Below are 19,925 nucleotides of genomic sequence, written 5' to 3' on the forward strand. Positions count from 1 at the left end.
CCCTTTGTCTATTCTTCTGCCTGCAGCACCCAGTTCCCTTTTCAAGAAGCTTAAAATAGAAACCTTTCTCCTGGCCATAGGTGTAGTTGGTGCTGGGTTGGGCTGGAGAGTGGTGGAGGGGGTACAGGCTGCTGAGACACTCACATCTCTTTCTGGATAGCTGTGCACAAAGAGTGAATTGCAGGTGTGGTATCAGGCCACGCTTCTGTTCCAGGAGCAATAATAGATGTACCAGCAACAAACTGCCTGTTTCAAGATCAAAAGTTACATTAAAGCTGGTAATACCGCCTGGCTTGGCAAAAGCCTGACAAAGTGTTCCAGGGTTTTAATGTGTATTCAGATAAGCTATCTTCCACAGCGAGGTTCAGGCCTTTGGATTTAGTCCATGTACAATAGCAAGGGTTTCAGTGACTTGGTAAGAAGGTGGCTCCAAGGAATTCCCTCTTTGTACAGGGCTTGAATGTAATTAATTTGTGAGCACTGCTTGCAGGGCAGCCACAGTCTCACAGCAGAGGGTTCAGTGCTTCTTGGCACCTGGGGTGCCCTTGCAGGGTGTGTGGTTGTCAGGCATGGGCTCTGCTGCTGCTCCTCGACAAAACATGATCATTAAGGTGAGGTATAATGGACATTAGTTTCCTCTCTCAGATTTAATGCATTCATGTATTTTGTGTCCACTGGCCCCTCAGCAGCTCACAGGCTGGATATGTAAATTGGTAGCTGCAGAGGATGACTGATCTGTTAATAGGTGGAATTTGATGCTCATAAAATGAATGCATTTAAAGTTTCAATGGCAATGGTGTGCTTGAATTTTTAAGTCTCCTGAGGATCTCTTGTAATTCTGTGGCTCTGGCTGTATTTGTTACAAAAAGCAATACAAATGGAGAGGCCCTGTGGTTTCTGAGGGCTGGCTGTTCTGTTGTCTGTGAGTATCACTTCAACTTTTTCTGTATCAAATATTATTCCAAGGAAGCTGTGAAAGTGGGAAATGCAATGATATCTGAAAACAAAACACTGAAGTAAAAATTGATGGTGTCCATAGAAATAGCTGTCTTTGGAGATCTGTTCAGATATTATTTTTCAGGAAAAGCCAAGTTTTAGTAGATAATATTTCATTATTAGGCTTTTGTTGAGGGATACAGAGGACTAAAAAGATTTGGTGGGTCATTAAAATAAGTACAGATCTGCCACTGTGGGGTTTTAAATACAAAATTAAATCCTGGCCTCTTGGAAGGGGCCTCCCGTGCTTCCTTTGGGCCCCATGCTAATTTCATTGCTGGTTTCAGAAGGGTAAGGACTTCCACTGATTTTAGTTTTACAATGTTTCTTTTAGTATGCAGGCATTGAAATATTAAATTTCTTTTGCTGAGGGTTTCATTAAAGCTGTACGCCCCTTCCATGGCAGAGCATTTGTGTGATAAATTGCATTTTACAAACACATGAGGCGGTGATGATCCCTCAGATATTGCAGAGTTACATTCTGAAAACATTGGTGCTTATTGTTTTTCCCTTTAGCACTGTGAGGCAAATACTTCAGTTTTTCATCACTTCCACAAGCCTGGGCTGAAGGGACATTAACAACTATGCAGGGAGAATATTGTGATATGCACCATAAAGTTGTGCCAAGGTGAAAGGAATATACAGGCTCAAATGAACCCTTCCCCTGAGGCTTTTGTGATTTATTTTAATATTTTCTAAGGTGAAGTGCTGGATCCAAGCCTTGCTACCAGCCAGCATCTTTCATGTCAGACAAAAAATCTTTTACTTGTGTCTTCCTTGGGCACCACCCCTCCAGATCCTGGTGATTTCAGCACAGCAGAGTTTGGCTGTGGAAAGTCTGTCACTGCTGTCATGATGTGCTGCTCTGTGGGTACTGCATCCACCTCTGCCTGCTCTGTTCTCAAGGGATGTGTGCCAGGCTTAGACTGAACAGTGCCTCAGTTTTGCAGGGTGAGAAAAGGGCCCTGGTTTGCTGTGTTTCTGAGAAGGCCATTGAAAGAGGCAGATTTGCTGTGTGGGCAGCAGGAGTAGAACCAGGGTGAAGCACCAGTGTGGAGTGGCTGAGGCTGTGGGTGGCACCTCCGTGACATTTCTTTCTTTCATTGTGGCATTTGAAGAAAACTCCCCCAGAGGCAAGCAGGGGTGCCTGGTTATGATGTCTTGGCTCTGAAACTGGCTAGTTGTGATTGCAGGGATCTGCAGCCTGCTCTGGGTTAGTGTAAACACATCTTTCAACTTGTAAGAAACCTGCTGTGTTTCCTTGAAGGGCATCAGCGAGTATGTAGGCAAACCTCAGCTGCTTTTCTTCTGGAGACTTGGTCTCCCAGATAAAATTCTCATGAGTAGTTTCATATTTGTCTCAAGTCCATGAATTCAGTGGCAGCTGAAGGTACTTGGCAGCTTTGGGTACCAGTCACTCCTTGGGGCTGCAGAAGGCAGCATTGCACTGTGGACAGGTCAGTGTAACCACCAGATCTGTGCCCCTGAGCTCTGGTGCCACTGGGCTCTGGAGCCACTGAGCTCTGGTGCCCCTGAGCTCTGGTGCCACTGAGCTCTGGAGCCACTGAGCTGTGGTGTCACTGAGCTCTGGTGCCCCTGAGCTCTGGTGCCCCTGATCTCTGGTGTCACTGAGCTCTGGTGCCCCTGATCTCTGGTGTCCCTGAGCTCTGGTACCACTGGGCTCTGGTGCCACTGAGCTCTGGTGCCCCTGAGCTCTGGTGCCCCTGATCTCTGGTGTCACTGAGCCCTGGTGCCCCTGATCTCTGGTGTCCCTGAGCTCTGGTACCACTGGGCTCTGGTGCCACTGATCTCTGGTGCCCCTGATCTCTGGTGCCACTGAGCTCTGGTGCCACTGAGCTGAGCTCTGGCTTGAGCTGCCTGAGCTCACAGCCCTGCACACAGCTCATGAGGCTCAAGGGGGAAGGAACAATGAATGTGGAGGGCTGAAAATGACCTCAGGAAATTCTCCCCCTTTCCCATCAGCCCCCACTGCAGATTAAAGTTCTCTAGAATGTTCCTTTTCCTTGGTGCAGGAGAGATTCTCACTTCAGCTTGTCTGAGACCAGGGCCACAAGGCCTGGGAAGGGAAGAGTGAATGGAGAAGCTGCTCGCCAGGACTTGCTTCTTCTGGTGACACCAGGTAGCAGTTTCTGAAGCAATTTTTACTTTAGCTGCCTCCAAACTCTCTAGAGTTGAGAACTGGAGCAAGGAATACTGGCCAATTAAAATGGCAATATAATTTTAATTGACATAATAAGACTGAGGTATAGTATAATTAATTTATTCATGCGATAAAATAGGACAGGAATTAATCTGAGCAAAGCAACCAGTCTGTTGTACTTCCTTACTTGCTACAATGAACATTTTTCTATGCAGTGAGATTTTCTAGCAAAGAAATGCTGAGAGTAGAGGGTGATGGCCATGGGCTTGCTTTCTAGCTGGCCCAAGCATGCTGATGTGTAGTACTTTACTGAGGGCTAACCAAAACTAAAAATCCTGTCTATATCTCCTGCCCAGCTCCTCCAAGTCAGTGTGATGAGCAGAGCCTGGTTGTATCTGTTCTCCATCTGTCCCTTCCTCATCATCTTTGCTATCACTAATTGTTAATGTCTGGTCTGAGAGATTGCCTCTTAGCACAGTGCTGATGGGATCTTTCCATGCAGGATTAAGGCTGGAGTGGATTGGCAGGAGGCAGCATCCTTGCTGTGGGAAGTGTGCCAGGTGTGTGCATGCTTGGTGCTGCTGCTCTTCCAGTTACTCCAGTTCTGGACATGGGCAAGGGTCAGGTGCAGCTCCATGACCTCTGACCAGCACATCAGGCCAGACATGGTCTGGTCAGGGTTTGGGAGAGGCCTCCTGCACCCAGCTGCTGCACATGGCCTTCCAGGAGACTTTCTGTCTGTTTGCATCAGCTGCACCATCCCTGGCCAGGCACAGACCACTGTGTGATCGCAGAGCTTTAATCAAGGCAGTGGTAACACTAACAGAGTAGTGGGAGTGCTGGCAGGGGGAGCTGAGATGTCATTGCTTACCATGTCATGGTCCCCAGGTGGTTAATGTGTCTGTAAATCACACAAGTGCTTTCCCATAGCTTTGCTTTCTGCTGCTGCCTCAGCTGCCAGGCTTTCATGGGACACAGATCTCAGCTTGTGGCAAGAGCGTGGCCTCCTTTCCTTGGAAAGGTACTTGGTATACAATTCCAGTGCCTGAAGCCTAGCTGAGGGCCCTGCTAAGCTCACTGAATCCAGGCTCTGAGAGATTATATTTCATTTTGTTTCATCAGGTTTGCTTTCCGTGGAGTCTGTATTTTTCCCCGTGTCTGCACAGGGAGCATGGAAGTATTCCAGGGCATTTCAGGAGGTGAGGAGTTTCCCCTTATCTGGCTGGTCTCCTGGTCAGCTCCTGAGAAGCCCTTGGAAACCCTTGTTGCTCTTTCCCAAAGGTGAAATGTGTCCTGCAGTAAGCAAAAGTTACCTTGCAAGGGCAGCCTGGAGGTGCAGTTGCTGCTGGCTGGCAATAGCACAGTGGTGACTCTGTTTTCCATATTCAGGACAGACTGGCAGAAACTTTCTGTGCTTTGAAGCCATCACACCAGGAAGGGTTTCCATGTGTGTTGATGCTTTCTACAGCTAGAGCAGCTGCAAAAATGTCTTCTCCCAGTCTAGAGGGAAACCTTTATATCTAATTCATCTCAGACTCTAAATCATAAAGATAGCCAAGTAAAACCAACAGAGTTTGCACCAAAGGGCTCAATTTTGTTGGCTTCTTGAAGGGGATGTTAAGAGATGCTCACAGTGTTTAGAAGCATTTTTGGATTTATTTGTTTATTTTTCTATGAAAATCTCACTGGTTGGTATTCCCATGTCTCTTTCAAGCCATTTGAGATGAAAAAATTTCTTTTGTTTCTTTCTTTATAAAACTATTTTTATCCCGGTTCATGAGACTGTACAAGTAGAAATTAAAGCCCTGCTTGCTGTTTCCTTGCCCATGCTGTCTGTTAGTCACCCCCAGCTCCCCCTCCCCTCCCCAGCCTGCCTTGAAGGGCTGGGAAAGCCGGCGCTGGCACATTGTGTTGGCTGTCTGATTGTTGTGGGGTTGTGTTTGTGTGGGGAAGGTCACGAGACAAAGAGACCACCAGGCAGGGCTGGGTGGGGGCTGTTCAGTCCCTTTCCATTCAGGCCTCTTGGCAATGGGTGGGAAGAGTCTTGTTTGCATGACAGGATTTCAGGGGGGCATTGCTTTTTGTTTAGATTTCTTCCACTGCTGCAGCAATGGGCCCTGGAGGGCTACAACAAAGGTAGAGCTTGTATGATGAGATTCATGGGGCAAAGCTCTCAGTGCAGGAGTGACTGAGCCTGACCAGCCACTGTGCTCCTGCAGCCTGGAGACTGCCAGCAATTGCTCCAGCTGGGCTGTTTGTGCCATGTCCAGTTGTAGAGCTCTGACTCTGTGGGCTGAGATCCTTAGTGGGATGAATGCTCTGCAGTCCTTCTGTCTGTGGAATGAGGGTTGGAATTCAGGGGACAGCTCCACAGACCTGCCAAAGGGCTGTGCTCCCTGAGTATTTCTGAGACTTACAGGCAGTGATTTTACTTGCAGCATCTGCCTCTTTCCTTGCTATCAGGTTGACATTTTTGAGAGCATTCTTGTGTTTAAGCAGCACTTACTTCCTCATCATCCCTGTGAGAAGCTGAGCTGCTGTCCCTGGGTGCAGTTCTCCCCTCACCCCATCCTTAGAAAGCAGCTCAGTCTATATTTACCACTGGTGTGCACAAAGGCAAACATTGTCAGGGACTCCTTGTAACTGTCCCAATTACCCTCATTTCATTTGCATAAGAAGATGGACCAGCCTGTGGCAGTGGCACTGCCTTGGCTGTCTGATATGGGACACTGTCATTGGGAAGCAGGAAAGAACTGGAATCTCCAGGCTGAGTGGGATGGGGAGAGGGGGCTGTTGTGGTCCCCAGCAGCATGGGTGTACAGCAGCCCTTCCTGGAAGGGAGGATAACTTGTCAGATCTCAGGCACTGCACGTCCCTGACTGTGTCTGATTCAGATGTAAGAGCTGCCAGCTTCCCAAAGATGCAGATTCCAGGTACCCCAAGCATGCCTGAGTGTCTGGCTGTCCCATACAAGGAAATATTCCCTGTGTGGTGTGTATGTGTGTATTTATCTATTTTTTTGTCAGTAGGTGTTGACCCTGCTCGAATGCTTCTAGACTAAGCAGTGGCCTGCTGTGTTTGTCACTTCCCTCAGGCACATGTAACCTCTCCTCCTTGTGTTTGGATTTTTTCCAGAAAGGTAGCTGTTCCTGCAGGCAGGCACTAAAGCAAGAGGAAAGCAGCTGGGATGGAGCAGAAGTCAGGAAGCAGGCTGAAATGGTATGATCTCTTGACCCAAAGCAATAGCTAGTGCTGGTAGGACGTGCTTGCACTGCAGCAGCTGCACAGCTCTCACTCCTCTCATTGGATTGAGAATGAATCATATTTTCTCTCCCTTCCCCCCAGTGCCACGTGTAACATGATCTCCCTGTGCCCAGGCTGGCAGATGGAAACCCAAAACTCTTCTGTTTGCAGTAATGGTTCTTCATGGGCTCACCTGGCCTGTGAAGCTGCAGTGTTCCAGCTTGTGAGCTTTGGCAGAGCAGCTTTTCTGTCCCCCTGCCCTGCTGTGCGTGTGCCTGCACAGACCCACATCCATGTCTTATCTCCCTGCTGCTTCCAGGAGAGACCCTTGCTCTTGGACATCTTTCCTTGTTGCTTGTGGATATCACCAAGCTTAGTGTGCTTTGTGGAGATGCTTTGACCTTTACTCCATCTTGCTCTATCCTTCAAAGTCCCCCCTCCAGTATTTGGCAATTGAAAGCTTTTATTAGTTAGTTACTAGGTGACAATACAGGAGTGTGTCATGGAGGTGGCTGGAGCACAGGCACCTCATCTCAGCTACAGTAGCATTTTAAGCCTCTTGCATCCTTGGGTGAGTTACTTTGTCTCTGCAAATTACTTTGGTAATTACTTGGGTAAATTACTTTGCCTGTTTCCCAGTTCAAAAGTGGAACTCCTTATGAAGTGATACCACTGTGAATTGTAAAGAGCACAAATTATCATTTCAAAATGTACTATGTCCTAGAGACCTGATTGCTGACAGCCAGGTCCCAAGTCTCTGTCCTTACATTTTTGGATCTCTCTGAGGGATTGATGATCCAGCCCAGATTTCTCAGGAATTCCTTTGTTCTTTCTTTGGCAGGACATGGAGCAGGGAAAGAAATCCTTATGTGTTTTCTCAGATGAGATGCTGCTTGTGCTCTGACTCCAGGACTCACATTTTTTGCCTGAAATTACCCACATTGGTATTGTTATGTTTGCTAGGTGCAAGGAACATCAAAAAAGGAAGGGGCAGAACAGAGTCTCAAGTTGGGGCACAGATGGGCCCCTCATGGTTCCTCTAGCAACCCATTAAAAGCTAGTTTGTATGTTTGACTTCCCTGATGTTGAAAAGGCAAAGTAGGGTCAAGTCTTACATTTAAATTTGGGTTCTTTCCATTGTGTTTGTTTTTGCAGGGAGTGTCCTACCTTCTGCATTTCTATGACCTCTCATTTTAGCTTATGTGTTAGTGGGGTCTATTTAAAAGCAAGAAAAACATGTGCTCCAGACACTGAATTAGCTTTAAAATCATTGTTCCTAACAAATATGAAGTGAAATACTGTGATTTAGGTACTTACACTATCTCTTTTAAGCTGAGTCACTGTGTCTTTTGCTTTGCTTTGGGAAAATAACTTTGGCACATATTCACACAGTGGTGACTGATGGACCTGGGAGGAAAACAGAGACATTGGCCACCCAAAGAGGAGAGGAGGGCACCCAGTTTTCAGCTCTGCCAGTGAGGTTCAAGTAATAAGATGTGCCCTTTTAAAATGCTTTGTTTTCCCCAGCTGTGCAAAGGGAGGAGTTGGATGAATAATAATACAGAGAGTTTTGTTTGAAATTCATCAAAAGGCTGGGGGAATCAGTGCTTTTTCCTTTTCAAGCAAAATATTTAATTTGATTTGAGCTGAACCATCTGGGCACTCTAAATAGGAATGTAAATGACACTTTTTAAGGAAACATTTTGAAAATGGCAATGTCCAGTGCTTTGGAATTTTAGAATCTGAAGGAACTTCTAAACAATCAGTATTCAAACAATCAGTATTCAAATTTAAGGCAAATTCTCAGGAAAGTCTTGGCATGACTGAAATTTCAGGAAATCTCTTTGCTTGGAAAAGTTTTGTTTGTAAAAAGTTTATCCTTGCAGTGTAAGTGGGAGACAAGCCCTGCAGATAACACTGCTGATAAACATAATATTCTGCACATAAATTGCATTTGTCCTGCCCTTGGAGCAGTGTTACACTTGCATCTCTTGGGCTGCTGCTTGTAATTATCCTGGTGCTTTATCCTATCGGCCGTTTCCATGTCACTGGTTCAGTTTTGCTGCAGCTCCTTTTGATGGGGGCAGTCTGACCTTTGGTGGCTGCTGTTTGATTTGCTCTGGGTTCATGAGAATTTGTTGGCTGGGAGCAAGGGAGGTGCCCAGTGGTGGAGGGATTATTCAGGGACAGACGATGGTAGCACTGTCTGCTCCAGGCAGCTTTTCTGCTCCTGGATTAAAGTTCATGCTGTGCTGCTTGTCTGTCTCTCTAAGGCCTTGTCAAGTCCATGTGGGAAGCTGTTCTGTCTGCACTATTCCACTTTGTGCTGCTCAGCTCTCTTCTTGCCTCATTTCTCCTCCCTCTTTCCCCTTCCATTCAGGCGGCATCTTTCAGTCTCCCCCATTCAAGCTCTGTCTTTGCTCTCTGCCCTGTGTAAAAGTTCCATGCCCTCCCAACCATTCATCACCTCTTGCTCATTCACCTCCCTGCTTTCCTTTCCCCATTCATCTGGGCTTCCCCTCACCCAGGCTGGGCTGCCCTCTCCTCCTGCCCCTTCCACAGTCCTCTTTTTGTGTCTTTGCACTCCCTTCTCTGTGGCCATCCAAAGCTCAGCAGTCTGCAGTGTGCTCTGTGAGGATGCTCTTCTAGAAGTTGGCCCCAGCTGATGAGCAAATTAATCCTCAGTGGAAACCTGGTGGGACTGTTTTGGGTGGATTTGTCTCTCTATTTACCCTGCAGGTGAGAAGATTTCTTTTACCTCCACTTCCTGGAGATGCATCATGATGCATGAACAGGAAAAGTATTACAATTTCCTAACCTTCCTGTTCAGTCTGGTCTTTCTGTCTCTCCCTCCTGGCTTGTTTCCCCTTTGTTTGCAGCAGTTGCAGCTCTCAGGTGACTCCTTGGGAGGTTGGTTGGATTTCCTCATTCCTGAGGAACGTAACATGAATTTTCTTAATTATGCTGGCTCTGTAATTATGGTTGTTGCCTGTGTCTTCTCTGCTTTTTTCTTTTAAATTGTCTACTTGGAGGCTGTATCAGTTTTGTCAAGCCATCTCTGCTCTCCAATATGTGTTTTAAGTGTTCCCCAGGAAACAGAGCTTATGAATTGTATTAGCCAGGCCTTGTTGTTTGTGGGTCTCAATGCAGCCATGACCCTGTGCTTGTGATGCAGACACAGGAAATATGGACCACAGCCTTGCCAAAGATTTCTCAGTTTGCTGAGCACCTGGTCCCCTGCAGCTCCCACAGTGCCAGCAGTGTGCAGACATCACCCCATGGTATTGAAGGAGCAGATCTCTGCTGCAGGTGGCAGGAAAACAAAGTGGGAGGTCTGCTGGCCCGTGGGTGCCCATGGGGGGCTTCAGCTTTGGATGGGTAAACTGCATTCAAGTCAGTCTGGTCAAATAAAAGGGGAATATTAGAGCCTGGGAAGAGTGGATAGGCTTGGAGGAAGCAGGTGCTCTGAAAGCTTGTGTGCTCCCTGTGCCTGTGGGAAATCTGATCAGCTCAGAAAAGGAGACAGAAATGAGGTGCAGACAGGCAAGGAGAGGGGCTCTGTGAGTGTCTGCAGGTTCGGCTGACAGGACAGCTCTCTGTTGTGTGGGAGGCTGTGAAAGGAGCCCCTGACACAGCCTGGCAGGGCCAGGCTCTGGGAGGACTTGTCAGTTCTCTGAGAAGGACCCTTTTCCCTGATAACTGCCTCAAAGTGGGGTTTCAAACCCTGCTGGGGTTTGTTGTCAGGCTGGTGAGTGTGTAAAAGAGAATCCCTGTTCATTGTGCTTGTGCCCCACAGAGACATTGAACCTGGCAGGGCACATTAACCCCAGGCCAGCCCTGCATCTTGTCACCTGCAGGCAGCAAAGCTTGGACTGGGAACCCAGCACAAACAGCACTTCTTCCTGTGAAGTTAGTTGCATTCCTGCTGTGGAGTTTATTTAGTCATGATTTGATTTAAAATGTCAGACACCTTTTCTTTCTGTTTGAAAACTTATGGCAGAGAGAACCCTGGAAACACTGTCTCTTGTATCCAGTAAGAGCATATAGGAATCCAAAATGCAGTTTGATTTTCTTGACTTGTGGTTTTGCAACTTTGGCACTTGGACAAATCTCTTCTACCCTTAAACCAAAGCACATTTGACATAGCAGACACTGGAGAAGTGCAAACACTGCAGAAATGACTATTGCAGATCAATGCAGGGAACCTGCAGTCTGGGTGTCATCCAGGAATGATTTGGATACATCACCTAAGAAACAATTCAAACCACCACAACTTCCAGCAGTCTGGCTCCTTCCTGGAGCTGTAACTCCTGTGATCACCCTGGAAAGATGCAAGTCAGGATTTCTTGCTCTCAAGCATTTAAATGGTAGAAGTTAGAGAATAATGAATGCTCCCAGCTCCAGGCTGCATTTGGAACCAGCCTGTCTGCAGTACCTCTGAGCTGGTTATGTCGTTGCAGTGTAGTGCCAGTGCCTACAAGACATTTCAAGGAATCATGTGATAGCTCTGTCTCCTCTTCACAAGGCTGACTTAAACTTCTGCTCCAGTTTTACTTGGAAAGCAGAGTTTCTTTGATAGCTTCTAGTCCCCATGACTGAGCAAAGCCAGTTGTGATACCAACAGGAGTTCAATACCTTTCCCAGTCCATTTAGCAGGAGTTTTGCTCCATGGCAGTTGCTGTAACCAGGAGTGTGGTTTCAATTCCAGTACAGGTGAGTCATTTTGGCTACATGTGGGCTATGGCACTTGTTAGCTGGAGTTTTAAATTCATCTGTTTAGCTTGAGCTTTTCTGAGCCCTCATAACTTGCTGTCAGGTCAGAAGAGAACTGGGATCATCTAGTCTCTCCTAATGTAGGCAAGAAGGTTTTCTGAGTGATCTTCTGCTTGACCTCAACCATACCTCATCTCCTAGGAGAACTTGTAATTTAATTGTAAAACTTCTGGTGAAGTTAATGAGACATTTCTTTTGTTAATAATAAAAATAATCAACCTAGGCTGATCTAAGGCTGTCCAGTTTGACTTCCAGCTCCTAGATGTGATTATACCTTTGTCTTGGTGGAGGCTCCTGTACTGACAAATATCTGTTCCTGTGGACAGTGATCAAGTCATTGCTTAACCTTCCCTTTCATAACGTAATGAATTGAGCCTGTCAGTGCAGCCAGTCAGACTGTACCAGTAAAAAGTGCCAAAGAGGTAATGTCACCTCATTTACAAACCTGCAGGTCACATTTCCCTTTTTGCAGGCAGTGTTACCTTGAGAGCACTGTCTATAACAAGCAAGGGTTTTTTCCCCTGCTGGGAATGGCTGCTGCTGAAGATGGCATTCCCCACCCTGTGCACTGGCTGGCATTCTTGACTCCTGGCCAGATGGCTTACTGTTTATTTTTACTGTAAAATATATTGTTTGCAAGTGCCCAGATTTACCAGAAGACCTTGCTCACACTTAGTAAGTTGCTGCTTTAACTCATCTGTGAGCCTGATAACAGACTTTTCCTTAGTTTGCTCCAAAGTCACTAATGAGAATTCTGTAGGAGGAAGAATGAATTCTCCTGGGACCCCATTAGTGGCATTGCCACCTGATGGTGGCTCTCTGCCTTAGATTTATTTTTGAAACCTGTCAAATAGCCAGATTTCAGCATGTTGAATGTGTGACAGCCTGAGTTTGTGTCACAGTAAATCCTCAGACTCAGGGTTGCCTGGTGATGTCAGATGCCCTGCAGAAATCAGTCATACCAGTGACTTTGGCTTATGATCTGTGCCCAGTTGGTGTTCTCATCCAGATAATATCAGCTGGACATAATCTGTTTTCTATGGCCTGTTCTGACTGATGTTAGACCAGTCCTCCTTCAAGTGTGTGTTACTCAACACCAGTCATTTGTTCCTTTGCTCTGGGTTGCTGTTAGACCATCAGGACCTGCTGTATGCCATTAAATTCTTGCTGGGCAGTTCAGGGAGCAGGGTGTGTGCCTGTCACTGTGATTGCACAGGAGTTTTGGAGCCATATTTGGAAGGGCTGTACTGCTGATTCAAAACTGGAAGAACGGGAGCAAGCAGATCTTGATGTTCTTCCAGTGTTCCCAAACTTGCAGAAAATCAGTATTTGTAATGACTTTTTAAAACCTTTTGGATGAAAGTTACCTTGACCTGCTGATTCAAAACTAACTTGAGCAGCTGCTGTGTAACATTCTCCAGAGTTACTGCTGGGACAGAAAGTGCTGCATCATCATCATCATCATCATGTGATAGAGATAATTCATTGGGCTTTTGTCCACATAAAAACCACAAACAGTTCAACTCCCCTGACTCTTTCACACTGATATCACCTATACAACTTTTTCCAGATAATATCAGACCAAAAACCTGTTTTGAATGAGAAGACTCACAGACTCATATGCTAGACTGTACTAGCATAGATGCAGCTGTGACAGGAGACATTATCTATAGCAGTGAATTTTACAGAAATCTTATGTATCATTAGTTGACCCAGGGGTAAGCAGGGATCGACTGCAGGAGCTTGGTGTGAAATACAGCCCCCCCTGAACAGTTCTTCTCACTGTTGTGTGTCAGTTTCTGGTTTGCTTTGGGTTTTTTCTTTTTTAGCTTTTTTTGTAGCAGTAGTGATTAGAGCCTGTCTGTCTCCCAGTTGTGAGATAGACTGTGCATGCTTATGTCTTCTGGTGAGTTATGTAATGCAAATCAATGCAGCATCTCACACAGAGTGTGTTGCATTTTGGATCTGAATGAAGTAACTTACATATTACATCCCCTCATCATGTAGAAACCCTGAGAGATTTAATTAATATTAATAGAGAATTTTGAGATTTTCCAGTCAGACATGTCTAAAACCACCTAAACAATAATTATGTGGTGGTGAATGAGAATATCACGTGTCTTATGATACTATGGATATTGCTGTTTTCAGCTTTTGATATTTAATGCCTTACACCATCCGATGAAAAGTGGAGTTTATTTTATCTAGACTGCAGAACTCATTGCTTCAGGAGATTGTGGAGGCCTAAAAACTGGAGGAATTCAAAAGGGAGAGCAAGAGATTGGGCATTCGTACATTAAGAATGTTTGGGCCAGTGCTGACAAGCAGTTCTGCAAAGTTATAAACCCCTTGCCTCAGGATTTAAGAAAGTATTTTAACTGTTCATGTGAGTTTGGTCACACCAATCACTAGGTGGTCTCTTGTTGGCTTCATCTTGTCCACAATCTCAGGAATGAGAGAGAGCACCAGAGCCTGGGCTGGTGCTGTTGGATCCGTGACTCACCTGTCTGGGTCACTGCCTGCCCAGGCTGTTACTGCAGCTGAGACAACTGCCCATGTAGGAACGTGCAGCATGGTCAGTGCTGGATCAAGATTAAAAAGAGTATTTTCACCTAAAAAACCCTCACCTGTGACTTTTTAGAATGCCTCAGCTTCTTTCCAGTAGCCTTAATGCACTGCCATAAATAATAAAACAGGAAGAAGCAGAGCTGGAGAGGGCTCAGTCTATAAACATGTCTCTTTGCATTAGGCCTTGTGGTGTAATGGAGGGCATCTCCTGCCACCCATACTGTCTCGTTAATCATGTAATTATCTCCCTCACTTTCAGTGCTGCATCTCCTTCCCTGTCAGTGATGCTGGTAATGGAGCTTTTATTTACCCTGGCTTCTTTCTGGGGAGTGGCTCTGGTTTCAAAGCCAGCACAGTGGTGTATTTTGAATAATTTAGTTCTGGGTGGCTTGAACCCTGTCTGTAATTCCCCAGCTGAGACTAGAGGCTTGTTTCTGGAAGTATTCTGCCAGGAGGCTGATTTGGAGAGAGGCAGAGGGGTTGCTCAGAGTGGTGGGATGTCGAGGTGGCCGAGGACTGAAAACTCACTCATTGGTCCTGTGAGCACCTCTCAGCTCTGTCCTGTCTTAGCAAGGACTTGCAGCAAGAAACCCACAGGCAGAGGAGGGATAAGGAAGAGAGTTGTGTTAAAAATGAGCATGGAGACAGAAACATGAATTTGGGTATGTGTCTGAGCATGATAGGCTTCCCCTGCAAGCTCTGGGTCAGAAATTACTGGGGTCTCCAAGTGTAGGATTTCCTTGGCCTATGGTGGTTATGGACCAGGTCATGCAGAGCTCTGTAGAGTCAAGAAGTTCAGTGTGGTGTCCAGCTGTCACTGGCTTTGGGAAGTCTGATCGTTTTCTGCACCTGAAACCTCCCCAGAAGGCCATCTCTGTTCACAGTGTCCCTGTGCTGCTTGGCCTGGTGGCTTGGCCATTGCCCTTTGCCATTGCAGCCATCATCCAGCCACACTCTGAGCTCTGCCCAGCCCTCACTGTGCTGCATCACACAAACACAGGTGTGGTGCCTGTGCCCTGTAGATGGGGAGGTCACAACACCACACAAGTCTGTGGGCTCACTCCAGCAATCCTGGCAAAACCAAAAATCAAATCTGGCTCTTTCCAGTCTGCCTCAGAACTGAGTAGTGGCACACTCCTGCGAGAATCTTTTGATTCTCTCATTCTTGTTGAATCTGTGCTTCTGCTGTCTGTTTAGATGAAGTGCTTCTGCAGAAGGTAACAACAGATGGTAGTAATGTAGGTCCCTTTCTTGTCTTTATGCCTAAGACAGTAGGAGAAATAAATTAGAACAGAAATGCCTCTATAGATTGGCCAACTAGCTCACGAACCTGGTCTTTCAGGCTATTCTACTGTTCAGGGAAAAGAGAATCTTATACCAGCCCCCTCTATCTCCCCTTTGCCATGTGCTACATGCACAGACACCCAAATCCAGGTGACAGGCCCTCCTCTGTGGGATGCCTCCTGGCCTAGCTGAGAGCTGAGCTGGGCAGCTCTGTGCTCTCACTGCACCTTTCCTGAGGAGCAGGTGTTTCTGGGAACGCTGCTTGGTGAGGGACTATGCTCTGTGCTTAAAAGCAATCTGGCTTTTGAGAGCTGGGTGATGTTTCCAGCCCTCGGGTTCACCTCAGGTCAAAGCAATCTAACATGCCCTAAAAGTACTGCTGGACAGCCCTTAATCACTTTATATTGTCTGGGCAGTGGTGAGTAAATTCATTATTTACAGGGGAGGCGGGTGTGCGTCACTGGAGCCAGCACTAATGGTTTACCACGTGTGCTCAGGCAACTCAGATGAGGTGACTTTAAATGGTGGGAAGCTGGATTTCAGGGTGGTGGGATATGCATTTACCTCTGACTGCCCTTCCTCTCTGTTGGATCAGGATTTCTCACGTTCACTTCTCTCCTTTGGAAGAGAGAGCAGGATCATTAAGTATTCCTAGACTGCAGAGACTGTGCCACCTGAGTTCCATCCAGCAAAGCTCAGAGTGGTTTCTGAAATCCTTGAAGATGAAAAGATGTTGCATGCAATTTCCACTTTCCAGTGGAAAAGGACCTACATGTAAATAAGAAACAGGCCAACTATTGAGAGCTCCTTTCTGGTGGGAAATGAATCAGGAGTTGTCATTTCTATAAAATAGGGAGGAGAAGCTGAAGCTCAGGGCAATTTCTTTGCAGAATCTCCTAGTCTGGAGCAGAGCTGGGGTCAGTGCCAGGAGGCCTGACACTGCCAGGCCAAAAGTGAAGACACCACTGGACCTTAGAATGACTCAGATTTCAAGGAACTGGTTTAACTCAAGGCTGATTTCCAACTTAGATGAAGTTGCTTGGAGCCTTGCCCACTGGAAAGACAACTGTGGCTTTGGTGATGTTGAGACAAAGCCCTTCAATGAGGAAACTATGGGTGGTAGCAAACTGTTCCTGCAATCCTAAAGCCAGCCAAGGATCCTGCTGTTGTGCCCAGTTCAGCTGTTGACTCTCCAGCTGCCCCCATGGCCCTGAGGGCTGTTTGCCATGGGGAGAGGAGCAGCTGGCTGCACTCTGAAATGTCTCAGTTTTCCCAAGATACTCATTGTCTGTCTGCAGCACCAGCCTCCACCCTACTTGCTCACTCAACCGTGGCTGATGTGTCTTTAATTAAAGAAGAGGAACAATTTGAGATTTCATTTTCCTTCCTCAACTGAATTTTCATCGCATTTTGTGAGGTCCCCATACCTTACTTTTTTTTGTCTTGTAGTTTTGCTGGGAGACCTTTAGTTTGTGGTGTGTCTTCTCTAATATAAGGAAGAAACAGGAGAAAAACAGATTGTTTTGGGCCAGGGAATTAAGATCCTGGGTCAGATGGCTGCTACGGTCATTAACATATTTACATTTTTGCTTAAGAGCCGGGTTGAGGATCAGGGGAGTTAAGGGTGATTGTCATTGAAATGCGGATGAAACCTTGCATGAAATTGCCGTTAGTGTCCCATTGTCTGGGGGCACGAGGGGGGGCACACGGCGTCCTCATCCCTGATCACTTGCCTGCCCGAGATCCTGCCCAGGCAGAAGGAGCTGTGCTGGGGGAAGGCTCTGTGGTGCCTGTGCTGGGGGAGCTTTGCTCCCCGTGGGGCTGCAGCAGGCTCAGCACGGCCCTGCTGCTGCCTGCAGGCACTGCCTGGCCTCGGGTGAGACCCTGCTGCTCGGCTGGGCTTGGGGGACAATTGGCCCTGGAGGAGATTGTCATGGATAAATGCATGAAGCAGCTTGCAAAGGTCAGTTTTCTCTTTTATAATTGATGGAGCTGAGTGTTTTGAGTCTGCTGTCACATGTTTTTGCGCTGGTGCAGCGTCACCTGGACTGCTGTGTGTAGTTTTGGGCATGATATTATGAAAAAGACATGAAACTGTTAAAAAGTGTCCAAAGAGGGCCACGAGGATGATGCAGGGTCTTGAGGGGAAGCCATGTGAGGAGCAGCTGAGGTGTCTTGGTTTGTTTGGCCTGGAGGAGCCTGGGGAGAGACCTCACTGTGGTCTTCAACATCTGCATGAGGGGCAGGTTCTGATCTCTTTGCTCTTATGACCAGCGACAGGAGCCAAGGAAACAGCTAGAGCTGAGTGAGGGAGAGGTCTAGGGTGAATATCTAAGGGTGGGTGTGCACTGGAACAGGCTCCCCAGGGCTGTGGTCACAGCACCAAGCCTGTCTGAGTTCAGGAAATGTTTGGACAACACTCCCGGGCACATGATGGGATTCTTGGCTGTCCTGCATAGGGCCAGGAGCTGGATGGAGCATGGAGGACTCAATAATCCTAATGGGTCTATTCTAATTCAGCACATTCTGTGATTCTGTGATTTGCCTTGTGTAGGGACATAGGATATGCAGGACCTGCTCAACCCCTTGATTTTTGTGGATAGCTGTGATATCAGAAACAGGGTTTGAAGCAGTCTGAAGTATTGGTGTGGATTTTGAGTGGTGACAGATGAAATTTTTGCATTCTTTTTATAGAGAAATGTTGCACAATTAAAAATTTGTTTAAACATAAATAAGAGGACTTCTTTACAGTTGAGGTTGACAGTAAAACATTCTGCTCCAGGTTGCAGAGCCTGTGCTCTGGCCCTGCTCTGAGGTATTTGAGTTCAGATGCCAGTTGTTCATTGTTCATCTCTTACTCTCACATTGTTCAGATCCACTGTTTTACTTCACACTTATTTCTAATTATTATCATTAACATGGTGCCAAAAATAATTATATATAATAACATGAAAGAGGAGAAAAGACTCGATAGCCAAATTACACTACAGAAAACACCAGCCACCTTCTGCCACTGCTTTGACTTTTGTGGAGCAAGCAGCAAGACTTCAGTGAGCTGAAGGAGGAGTGCTGGTGCCTATTGGTGTGAGAAAGAAGCAGATTCACTTGTAGCCACCAGACAGCTACAGCTTCAGCTGTGCCTTTGGAAGGCAGCAGTCACAACAACATCCTGAGTGAGAGGATGCATCAGCTCCAGCACTAGTGAGCCTGAAGTCATTAGTGTGTCCTTGTGGGCTGGGTTGAAGCTCTGAAGCTGTTGTGTAATTTCTGTTCTTGGTTACAAAATGCTTCTTTTTGGAAGGCTTGAAAGCAGAACAAAATCTGGGAAAAGTGGTTTGTGATCTCAGCAGCTCTTTTGTTCTCTGGAGGCCTGTGTGCTGCAGCTCTGTATCTCATCTGCCCTTTGAAGGAGTAGCCATGTTCCCTGGGGCTGCAGCCCTTGGTCTTCCTGCCAAGTCAGTGACCACACAGCATGGGGAGAGTCCCACACATTGGGTGCTGACCCTGGCCCTCAAAGTAGAGAGGTACTTAAGCCTTCAAGGAGCAAATGGTTTTATCCTAGACAAGCTAGGTTCTGATATTTTAAATATCAAGACACAGTTAAAGTGGTGCAGTTAGGTAAGATGTTGGTTAGGTCAAATGTTTTTGAGAAATGGGGATGAACAGAGCAGTATCCATGGGGCTGCAGGTCTTAGATCCATTCACTGAATGACTCATCTTACAGCTCCTACAAACTCCCCTTGAGAAAGGTCATCCCAGGTATTGTGCTAATAATACTTTATTTCCTGGGTATGTGTGGCTGGGATTGTGCACCACAAACAGGCTGGCCTGAGAGTCACAGCAAGAGCCCAAACTCATCAGAGCTGGGCCTGAGTGCAGAAGCCCTGACTTTTGGGGCTGGTTTTAGAGCTTGATCTGTTAACTCAAAGCATCAGAGTGGGACAGAGCAGAGGAGCTAAACTTCTCCAGGGATTAATATTAAGCCTTTGTTTAACAGTAAACAGCTGATGAAATCCACCTTTGGCTCTGGGTGCCATCTGTCAGGGAGGTACATCCAGGCCACCTCACAAGGGCAGGACAACCTTTGGCAGAGAACAGGAGAGTGCCCAGTTCTGACTGTCCACAGGTCACTTGGTTTATTTTGTTTTGTGTAATCCCCAGCAGCTTCTTCACAGAGGGGCTGCTGCTTTGACCAAAGTCCTACTCCAGCAAGGAGCTGTGACCTGCCCTCCTCAGGTTAGACAGCTCCTCCTCAGCCAAGCAGGTGGGGAGAGCAGAGCAGAGGAACAAAGGTGTTCAGGCCAGAAGAGATAGAGCCAGATCCTCACACATGGGCACTACAGCCTCTGAACAAGCAGCCATGCCTGAGGCTGCTCTGTTTTATAGCTGTTGTGCTCACTGCAGGGCTGTGCCAGCCCTGCTGCTGGCAGGCTGCATCCTCTGCCACATCCTCCCTCCTACCCCTCCCTTGCCAAGGCACTTCCCTCCACTGTGTCTGATCGAAGGCCCAGCGCCTGTTCAACTTTTGTTCTCCATTAGGACAGAGTGAGGATTGATAGGACCTTTCTGGCTCTGCCAAGGCCTATTATGTCCCAAATGTTTCCATGAAAAGACTCCCTCCTGACCACCCTGCCCCCTGACAGCCAACAAGCTTGATATCATTATCTACAAAAGGAGGCCTGCGAGCACCAGGGTCCTCACGGCCAAGTTTGGGAAATCAAAGGCAAAATCTCCCAGCAACAGAGAACTGGTAGAGATCAGACTGCACCAGGGCTAGTGCAGACTGCTCTGGCAGCTTGCAGCCACTCGTGTTCCAAGATCATCAGAAAGGTGTTTGGTGTGGTGCCAGCACTGCCTTTGTCAGCGCTGAGGCTGTGCCCTGTGAGCTGGCAGCCCCTCA

General features: G+C 47.0%; 1 protein-coding gene across 4 annotated transcripts in view; it reads left to right on the forward strand.

The window, feature by feature from the left end:
- The window catches only part of RHBDL3 (rhomboid like 3), a 57,971-nt gene that overhangs the window by 16,010 nt on the left and 22,036 nt on the right, over positions 1–19,925 (forward strand). For 2 of the 4 annotated variants that reach the window (XM_063175957.1, XM_063175958.1), the window contains one exon: positions 6,293–6,376. The exons of the other annotated variants lie outside the window; for them this stretch is intronic. In XM_063175957.1, the coding sequence (XP_063032027.1) occupies positions 6,293–6,376 (84 nt within the window). The remainder of the gene's footprint in view (positions 1–6,292; positions 6,377–19,925) is intronic. 4 annotated transcript variants of the gene reach the window in all.

This window comes from Melospiza melodia, chromosome 24 (assembly GCF_035770615.1).
Source record: "Melospiza melodia melodia isolate bMelMel2 chromosome 24, bMelMel2.pri, whole genome shotgun sequence".
Taxonomy (NCBI): Eukaryota; Metazoa; Chordata; class Aves; order Passeriformes; family Passerellidae; genus Melospiza; species Melospiza melodia.